Genomic DNA, 10,563 nt, shown 5'->3' with positions numbered 1-10,563 from the left:
TAATTTGTTAAGTTAGCTTGTTCAATTAGTTGGCTTGTGTAATGGGCCTTGTGGAAAAAGCCCATTAGTTAGTATGTTAGGTTTTATTATAAATAGCATACTAGTCTCTCATCATTGTAAGCTGCAAATCCTAATTTAGGGTGAGAGAGGTTATTGGTTATTCTTGTAAACTTGTAATCTTGTTTTAAGAGAAAGTAAAAGAATAGCAGTTATAACCAATTCTTGTGTTCTTCTTATCTTCCCTAATTCCTATTATATTTTGTTCTTGACATTGTTTTTCACAACAGTTAGCCACCAAAATCCCATCAAGAAGTTGTCTCCCCGGGAAGAAAGCACTTTGGCTATGAGAAACGATGCTTCCAATCACTCTCTTAAGTCTTTCTACCAACAATTTAGTAATAACTTTGTAGATGCACCATACCAAACAAATTGACCTATAGTCGTCTAAATCAATAGGATTATTCGATTTTGGAATTAGAGTCAAGAATCCTGAAGAAATAGATTTAGATAAAGTTGCACCCGAATAGAAGTCTCTAAAACACGCCATGAAATCCTCCTTTAGAAAATACCACCACCTCTTAACAAAAAGAAAAGAAAACCCATCGGTACCGGCACTTTTTGATCCGTCGCAATTCCATATAGCCTCTTTTATTTCACCTTCCATGAATGGAGATTCGAGAAAATCCCTATCCTCCTCCCTCAATTTCTTGAAAACATCTCCGTCCAAGATCCAGGATAGGCCTTCTAGGAACACCCTCCAAAAATTTAGAAGCAAAATGATTTAGAACCTCCCCCTTAACCTCGTTAACCGAGCTCACCATACCCCTCTACGTTAAAATAGACCCGATATGATTACCTCTCAATCTCTCTTTCATTACCGAATGAAAATACCTACTATTAACATCTCCGTAGTTGAGCCACTTAATTCTCAACCTTTAAATGAGCATGTTTTCCTTAATTTTGAGGTTTAACCATAAGGTCAAATGACACTAAGGTGTCAAACTTAGTAACGTGCGACACCTCCGATAACTCTTTATCGCATATTCGTATAACAAAATCTACCATTAGATTGAACTAATATTATATAGATCATGTCCATAAAATTTAACATCAATAAAAAATAATTTGATATGTTAAGGAGAATGATCAAAATTAGCGGTTTTGTTGAAGTTTTATAAGATGTTCGTTTTTGTGCATCTTGTTGATATATCAAATGATTTCCGATTGATATTAAATTTTATGGGCATGATCTAAATGATATTAGCTTTCAATCAAACAGTGAATGATGAATTTTGTTATACAGTTATGCGGTAAAAAATTATCGGAGGTGTCATGCTATATTCGAATTTTGTTGATAGCCTTCAACCTAATAATATCGGTTTTTATTACTAGTTAACCTAGAGTTGCATACCAACTCTATATTTATTTATTTATGCTTAGAGTCAGAGATAAGCTCATGATAAAAGTCCATGCAAATTAAATACAGCTTAAATCAAGCAAACAAATGAAAAGAAGATATGTGTCATCGATTCTCCTACTGAATTACATAATGAAGTTAGAAGTTCTATATGCAGATCAAATCAGATTCCAATGGTCTACATTTACATTTGCTTTCTATTTGCCTAAAAGAATAAAAGAATGTGACATGTATACATGAACGAACAAAAGAATGTGTTTTCTTATGAAGATTATCTTAGAAGAGTTTGCTGGCGAATTCATCTATGTCAACACCTTCCATTCGAAAGGAAGCTGATTTTGAAGCAAGTGCCCTCAACTCCGATACACTTCTTCCCAACTGTAAAGCCATTTTCATTTCAAACAACTCTCCATTTTCTCTTTTCTCTAAATCTTTCTCACTTAAAGTTGATTCAATTGAGGTTTCTAACAACTTGAAGAAGCCACCAGAAGTTCTGTACATTTCAAAAACCATCCCAACTTGTCCACCATGCTCAAAAGTGTTAACTGCAGCAGCCAATGAACCTGCCAAAAGAGAAACAAAAGCAGCCAAAGAACTGCCATTTCCTATGAATGAAGATCCAATAGCTGCAATTCCTGTGAGCAATGGTCCTGCAATTGCCAAACTCTTGTTTATCTTTAATGCTATATTTCCAAGTCTGTTATAATCTTCAGCATCTTTTCTCTTTATCGCTTCAACAACCTCCCTCATTTCCATTTCTAGTTCTTCACTCCATCCATTATCCATTTTACCCATTTTCTTGCTTTGTGTTTTTCCTTTGTTGGAAGGCCACCAAACAGCAGGCTCAAACTTTGCAGGGAACTTTTCAAGCATTGCTCCTAATAAGGGAAGGGGATATGCTTTGTCAAGTGCCAAAACTTTGTCCATTGTACCCTTCACATCTTCCTCAGTAGGATTTCCAATAGCAATTGTAGTTTGGATTTGTGTCCGAAGTTGTTTGAACAGTCTTGTAGCATTTCTTTGTTCCTCTGTGAGTTGAGAGGGTTGGATTTTGTTCATGATAAGTAATAATCCAGTTGCAGCTGAGAATAAAAGAGCAGAAGATAACTTCAGAGCCAAAAGTGGTGCACCTTCCCCACTTGTGACAGCAGCAACACCAGACATGGTTGTAGCAGTTAGAGTAATCATGTTGATTGAGTTTAATAGAAGGTTGTTCCAGTTGTTACGTTGTTCGCCAATGTTTTGATGCATCTCAACTCTGTCGGATACAGCTTCTAAGACGGCATATAGTTGAACAATGGCTTTAGAGTGTGTAGAACATTGTTGTTGTTGTTGTTGATCGTGTAATATTTTTGTACTGCTGGTGTTGGTGTCATTTTCAAGTATTAATAGTTGATGATCAAGTTGTTGTTTTCTGCTGGTTTGTATCTTTGGCAATGAAATATTTTGTAGTTTTGGAAGATGAATTGCTGCTTTAATGACCCTCCTTGAAGATGGTAAAGAACAAGAAGTTATAACTGAAGATTGTAATATTGAAGCCATGAAATATATGGATTATAATTCTAAGATAATTCTTGGTAACGTGTGTTTGCTTTGGTTTATTTGTAATGTTTGAAATGAATGTTTATTTGTATAAGGTGGTATTAAATATGAATATTTATAGTAAGAACCAATGGAATAGGTAAGGAAAGAGTCAAAATCAAATAAATGAAACCCTGGTTGACCAGTTTAATTAATTGACATAGTCTCTGTTCAAAATTTCAAGCTTATGTTTGTTCTTTGTTTGTTCTCAAATCTCAACATGCGACGTAGTAAAATTATGGCTACACAACACTACGTTGCATGCAAGAAAGGGTATGGACTTTTTCTATTCATTCACTGATTTGTTTTTTTTTTTTTACTCTTGTCAAATATATGCAATGGCTCGTGCTCCAATTTAGAAATGTCTTTGATTTTAAAGTCTCTTTGGGTTTGGCCATACCAACTAAGTCTTCAAATGTTTCAACATTTGAATATTAGAATTTTGAATTTTGAATTCGTTATTATATCTCTTCACGTGGATTTTATCTCCTTAATTTCTATGGCATTAATGTTTAGAGGATCCGAAAAATAACTTATTATTTAAGTGGACTGAATAAAAAATAAATGTTTTCGAATGGAAACAACCATGTCAACTGAAAAAAATCCAAAGAGAATAGTAATCTAAATATAAAGCAACTATCATAAAATTCATACTTTTTTGTCAAATAAAAAAACTACCAAATTCAGCTTTGGCCGTTGAATATTCATTTATAAAAGAAAAGTTAAAGAGAATTGAGTTCTGATCATCTATTTATAATTGTTGGTGGTATTCTAGAGGTGGTATGTTATAAATTATAGTGTTACAGAATTCTGCAGAGGAAAACTGGTTTTTGACACTTTTTGCACTATACTTCCACTGGTGGAAGATATGCTTTAAAACTGCACTGGACACTTTTTTCACTATACTTCCACTGGTGGAAGATATGCTTTGAATATGCTATTTTACTGAATTCACCACCAACTGATATATCTTTCTTAACATTACAAAGCCTTTATATAGGCTTGAATCAAAACTGACTTAGAAGACAATAAGATGCTAATTAAGATGAGGACTCTTTGGTTCTCTCAATCTTAATGATACAATTCTAACATAACTCTAAATAAAGACAGTAATTATATTATGATGGTTACAACTCTTTTGCACTTCTTTCATAATGCTTACTCATAGTGGTGGTTACAACACATTAATTTTAACAATAATTTATTAAAACCTATGTTTAAACTATTTTATTAATATCTCATTAGTTTTGTGTCCCATAACATTCATTTTCTGATGTGTCATTTTTTATAATGCTTTACCGGCTACAACAACTCTTATTCTTAATTTCATTCGTTTCTCTTTGGTGCCATACTTCAAACAGCTTCAAAAATCAACATACATGATTACTCGTTCCTATGAGTTAGCTCTCACCTCAAACTTATAATATACTTACTAGAGTTTTGAGTCTCTCTGGTCATATAGGGGAAACATGCACACACCTGTATTTTATGGACAGTACAGTGGCGCCTACTATGGAGTTTGGTAAAACTAATCTGGGCCACACCTCTTGTTAACAACCATCACATTTTTATATCGTACCCTTAACTCCCACATCTAAGCATTGTTGGACATGGTGAACAAAAGAGTTCCACCCCTTACTTCCGAGGGTACCAACGGTACAGGAAATGTTGACGCCATGGCAGAGATGCGAGTCGCCATGGAAAACTTACGAAACCACAATTGGACGTTAGAAGACCACGTCCAAAACATCAGACAATGCCAACAGGAGGTCAACCCTCAGAAGAGGTGGATTTGTTGGATCCCCATCCACTCTTGGACGAAATATAGGGAACCCTTGTCCCTGAAAGGTTCAAACCTCCATACTTGGCCGAGTTTGGCGAATGCACCGATCCCTACGAACACGTCGCCTCAATCAACATGCAGATGACCATCATATGAGCATCAGACTCTCTAATATGTAAGTTGTATTCATGCATCCTTAGGGAGGCCACCCTCATATGGTACATGGGCCTCCCTTGTTCCTCTGTTAACAACTATCAAGAACGGGTAAAGAAGCTAGTACACCAGTTTGTAGCATGTCACTATAGAAAGATGTCAACAAACAGCCTTTTTAACATCTGCAAAGGTCTGTAAAAATCGGTGAGGGACTACTGAAGCGGTGAAATTTGTGAGACTAAAGCCATATATTGACTTAGCTCATATGTTTTAATTAAACAGAGTTGCCACCGCGCTTTATTGTTTCCAAAGGAAATGGGAGAAAGAGCAAATAAAACCCACAGAAGTTTTTAAAAATCAAAACTAATAAAATAAACAGAGATTTGGGTAAGGGGGTTTGTTATGCAAGGGGGAGATTTTAAGCACCCCTCACATCTATGGTACTCCATAGGAACTTCTTTGAAAATATTGTTTTTGTTATTAAAATTGTTTTTGTGTTTATGGGTTTTGTTTAAATAGGGTGGGGGATGAGAGAAGAAGGTTTAAAAAGTGAGCTCGGTAAGATACCGCATCTTAGGCCTACATACCCCTTAAGTGCAGTAGGTAAGTCAGAGCTTTTGTAGTTCCTCTTAAAAGGAAAATAAAAGAGGCAAGTGGTAAAATCTTTTTAGGTATTGAGCTTTAACAATACTCAACGGGTTTTTAAAATGTTAGGCTTTAACAATACTTAACAAGTTTTAATAAAAGGAGCCAAGCTTTAACAATACAAGGCAAAGGTTTAAAAGAGGTTGGTTGAGCTTTAACAATACAAAACCAAGGGTTGATTTACAAAGTTTGAGCTTTAACAATACAAAACCATTTTCAAAACAATTGGGGTGCAAAGCTTTAACGATACTAAGCACAAAGATAAAAGAGATTGAGTACCTTGACAATTTTAGTCAATATCATTCCCATTCCTTTGGATATTTCAACAACAACTTAAGCATTCATTTAAAAATGCCTCAAGTGTGTGTGTGTGTGTGTGTGTGTGTGTGTGATAACATGTGTCACAAAAGTAAACAAGTGAGTATAACAAAGAGATCAATGCAAACTCAAATGATAATGGATAAAAGGGTGTTTGTACCTTGGAATCATTTCATGTATGAATGAAATATGATGGATGATGGATGGATAAATATCTCATGCATATGGTTAGTAAACAAAATATGATAATACCATGGATAAAAATTATGGTGGAGGTATGTGTTAGGGTTCTTGATGAAATTATTGTGCATATTTGGAGAATGAAAGCGCATCGAACTCTCCATGACTGAATCTTGGTAGTACAAGATCGTGGAGTGAATGATTGGATGGGAACTTACCAAGACTGAATCGTTTTCTACTTGAGGAGGAGGAAGCAGATCTTAACAACTTCGGTTTTTGTAGCATTGACTTGTCGTTGAATGAGGGAGCGGGTGGCTTTGCATGCCACCATTGTTGATAGCTTTGATGGAGGATCTGTTGAAAGGAAGTTGAGATTTGAGGAAAAAGATCAAGAAACATAGATATGCACTTTAAAGAGTGGAGATGTGGATCTTTAGATTGTTAGAGATATGATCATAGAAGTATGTGGGCATTTGAGTGCATTCCCACATACAACATCACTATTTTGTTCAAAAACTGGAACTTTTCAATTGATTGATGGAGTAGTGTCTGTTACGGTGGACTTGAACTTCTGCTACGATGGAGATGGGGCGTATCTGTAAGGTTAGGAATTCGACACCCAAGTTAGTAAGAGAATGAAAAGTGATTTAAGATTGAGAATGTAATTTTAATACCTATGAAATGGTACATATTTCCTCTTAAATAGGAGAAATTGTTAACAACAAAAAGTGTGGAGTAAGGTCTGGATCGCGGTCATCCATTAGATTGATTTGGACTGACAGTAAAGCTCCAACGGATGCAAATAATAGAATCCAATTTAAAAGCCCATATCTCTCTTTCTTTCTTCTTTTTTTTTTTGTAAATTTTAAAAGAAATGAATCTAAAGTATCTTTTTTCTATTGAATTGAAATAAATAAAAAAACTAACTTAATTATTAAAAAAAGAATTAAACTAAAAATAAAACTCATTGTTTTTTATATTTTTGAAATGATAATATGAAAATAAATATCTATTATTTCTAGGAATGAAAAAGTCGGATAAATTTTTTTAACCCGAATAAGAATATACAACAATGCAAATAAAAGTTAATTTTGTTGAGTTTAATAAAAGTTAAATTTTTTTCAAAATATACAAAATGCTATAATTGAACGATGAATGCACACGACATATCTAAATAAATGAAATGGATGGGATAAAAATTAGAATATGACACTACTAATTTTGTGTGTTCTACTACATCTAATGTATCATTGGACTTTTCGTCTTAAGCCTTGCGGACAACGCAAAACCATAATTAAAACTATCTAAAAATAATATAATATATCTTTTAACAAATTAAGATATCGTAGGCATGCATGAGTCCAACCAATATTCTATAAACAAAATTCAACTATGAGGAATAAAGGAAACCAAGTGGACATGAGTAGTTGGTTGGCTTTACTAATTCCTAGCACCTCTTGAAATTTATTAATAACAAGAAAGTCAATAAAAAGACCAAGTTAGTTATGACTATTCTTATTTTGATCCATTCTCTTCCGTTGCTCTATGCTCTCTCTATATATAACACCAACAACATATTCCATTTTTCATACAATTTAACACAACAATATTCTTAAAGCTCACAGTTCTCATTAACAAACAACTTTCAAGAGACAGACAACTTCAACTAAATTAATCAGCACATGGTTTCTTTACAAATATTTTCAGCAGCTAGTTTATCTTCTTCTTCTTTGAAGACAGTTAATGCTGCTATCCATCTCCCTAAACTCCCACGTCTCCCTAATTTCTCCATTAATCCACAATTACCAAAAACAACAAAACTGATTGAAGAATTTAATGTATCCATAGATCATACAATTCAACTTGAAAAGAATCATGTTGTCCTCACCAAACAATCACACGACAGACACAACAAGAAGAATACAGATGATATTATTATTAAACTCTATGCAGTCTTGGAAGCGGTTTCCGACAGAGTTGAAATGCATCACAACATTGCCGAACAACGCAACAATTGGAACAATCTTTTATTAAATTCCATCAACATGATTACTCTTGCTGCTACAACTTTGGCTGGTGTTGCTTCTGCTGCTGCAACCACTTGCTCTGATTCTTCACTTTTGGCTTTGAAATTATCTTCTGCTCTTTTATTCTCTGCTGCTACTGGTTTATTGCTTATCATGAACAAAATTAATCCTTCTCAACTCACAGAGGAACAAAGAAATGCTACCAGATTGTTTAAACAGCTTCAAACACAAATCCAAACCACTATTGCAATAGGAAATCCGTGTGAGGATGATGTCAAAGATGCAATGGAGAAGGTTTTGGCTCTTGACAAAGCTTTCCCACTTCCATTATTAGGAGCAATGCTTGAAAAATATCCTGCAAAATTTGAGCCTGCTGTTTGGTGGCCTTCTAAAAAAGGAAAATCACAAAGCAAGAAAATAGGGAAAATGAATAATGGATGGAGTAAAGAATTAGAAATGGAAATGAGGGAAGTTGTTGAAGTCATAAAGAGAAAAGATGCTGAGGATTATGACAGACTCGGAAACATAGCATTGAAGATAAACAAGAGTTTGGCAATTGCAGGTCCATTACTCACAGGCATTGCAGCTATTGGATCTACTTTTATAGGTAATGGTAGTCCTGTGGCTGCTTTTGTTCCTCTCTTGGCTGGTTCGTTGGCTTCTGCAATTAATACTTTTGAGCATGGTGGACAAGTTGGCATGGTTTTTGAAATGTATAGAGGGTCTGCTGGTTTCTTCAACTTGTTAGAAACCTCCATTGAATCAACATTGGGAGAGAAAGATTTAGAGAAAAGAGAAAATGGAGAGTTGTTTGAAATGAAGATGGCTTTGCAGTTGGGAAGAAGTGTATCAAATCTGAGGGAACTTGCCTCAAAATCAGCTTCCAATCTCATAGATGAATTTGCCAGCAAGCTCTTCTAAGTTAATTTTCACAAACAACACATTTTTTTGCTCCTTAATGTATAGATATCACATTCTTTTATTCTTTTATGTATATACATTGTTAGGCATCTGACATAGAAAGCAAATGTAAATATAGACAACATATATCTTATTTGATCTGCATATACAATTTCTTTTCCTTTGAAAAGTGTCATAGTGTTTCGTCTGCAGTCTTGATGTAATTTGATGATCTCGCACAATCCTTGTTAGAAAATTGTTTAGGATTTTGATGTTTTTTTTTTTTTTTGAAATCAAGAAATTATATATAAAACCAAACGTTCGAAATACAACACCGGAAAGCCAAAAAAGAAAATTACAAACCGATTGAAACTTAACTTAAGTAAAACAATGGGTTATTGTTAAACTCAAAGAAGTTATAATTGGAATGTGTAATTTTCCCAATAATTTGATGTTATGATTTTCACTGACTCTTAATTTTTATGAAAAACAATAAATCGTATCTAGATTCAGGATGTCGGTTTCTTGCGTTCTTGATTCAGATTGTTCTTTTCTCTCTTCATTCTCCTTGATGTATTTTTGGGCATGAGAATGAGATCACGTGGGTTCTTTCCTGAACCCTCTATTTATAGACCCTTCAGAATTAATTTTCTTCATTGGTCCATATGAGAATGTTTAGGTAACGACTTCTCCATAATGATCCAAGGTGTTTGAAAAACCTCGTATTTGGTTGTTTCTATACGCTGACATGTTCAGGCATGGAGTTGGGTGCCTTTTCTTTTTTGTTATGGTGATCGCTCATACTTGGGTTGGAGTTATAGATCTCTTGGAATTGGGGTTTGGGCCCGCTAGGGGTGGCAGTTAATCTTGCACCATTCTTCTACCTAGCATATCATTCTAGGTCTTGAGTATTGGTTCAAGGTCCATGTATGTTCAACCTTACTTAGTTGAGACTTATGTCCCTCTTAGGTTTAATCTAGTCCAGTAACCCTCTAAGCACGACACATTACGAATAGGGTATTAATGGTGAGGTCATTACTCCCCCTCCCCTTTTGTGACAAAGATTTTTCCGCTATATGTTATTCCCATTTTAAGGGGAAAGGTGGTAGTATGAATTAGAATGAGTTTTTTAGGAAGATTTTATGTTTTAGCAATCTATCTAGTAGTTCTAGTGTTTCCAATGAGGACATTGAAAGTATTCATGATAGTGATTACGATATTATATTTGCGTGGAAGTAAACAAACCCTTTTGTTGTGTTTGTCTCAGTAGTTGTTCTTCTATTTTAGATTACGTGTGTAGTTTGTGCTACCTTGATGATGATACCATAAGTGTGTTTAGATTTAATCGAGAAGTGTCGTCCACCAGTTGTGAAGAGGTGTTATTTTGGATCTTGATTTCGAAGGGGATAAGGTTGTCATTCGTCCTTAAGAGTTTAAGAGTTCAATTCACGTTTCACAAAGTAAATTGTAAATAAATCTACAGATGGCCAATAAATAACAAAATTAAGTATGTATATTAGATAATAATAAGGAAATTGCATACGAATGTACAAGGTTAT

General features: G+C 34.5%; 2 protein-coding genes across 2 annotated transcripts; one reads left to right on the top strand and one right to left on the bottom strand.

The window, feature by feature from the left end:
- Positions 1–1,636: 1,636 nt before the first annotated feature.
- LOC131599899 (probable F-box protein At4g22030) lies at positions 1,637–2,959 on the bottom strand. Its single transcript, XM_058872138.1, has one exon. The coding sequence runs from the start codon at positions 2,957–2,959 to the stop codon at positions 1,694–1,696; it is 1,266 nt and encodes a 421-aa protein (XP_058728121.1). The 3' UTR covers positions 1,637–1,693.
- A 4,760-nt stretch (positions 2,960–7,719) lies between these two features.
- Positions 7,720–9,048, top strand: LOC131599898 (probable F-box protein At4g22030). The gene has a single exon (XM_058872137.1). The coding sequence runs from the start codon at positions 7,760–7,762 to the stop codon at positions 9,023–9,025; it is 1,266 nt and encodes a 421-aa protein (XP_058728120.1). The 5' UTR covers positions 7,720–7,759; the 3' UTR covers positions 9,026–9,048.
- Positions 9,049–10,563: the final 1,515 nt, after the last annotated feature.

The sequence above is a fragment of the Vicia villosa genome, linkage group LG4 (assembly GCF_029867415.1).
Source record: "Vicia villosa cultivar HV-30 ecotype Madison, WI linkage group LG4, Vvil1.0, whole genome shotgun sequence".
NCBI lineage: Eukaryota > Viridiplantae > Streptophyta > Magnoliopsida > Fabales > Fabaceae > Vicia > Vicia villosa.
This window is presented reverse-complemented; position numbering and strand designations above follow the sequence as displayed.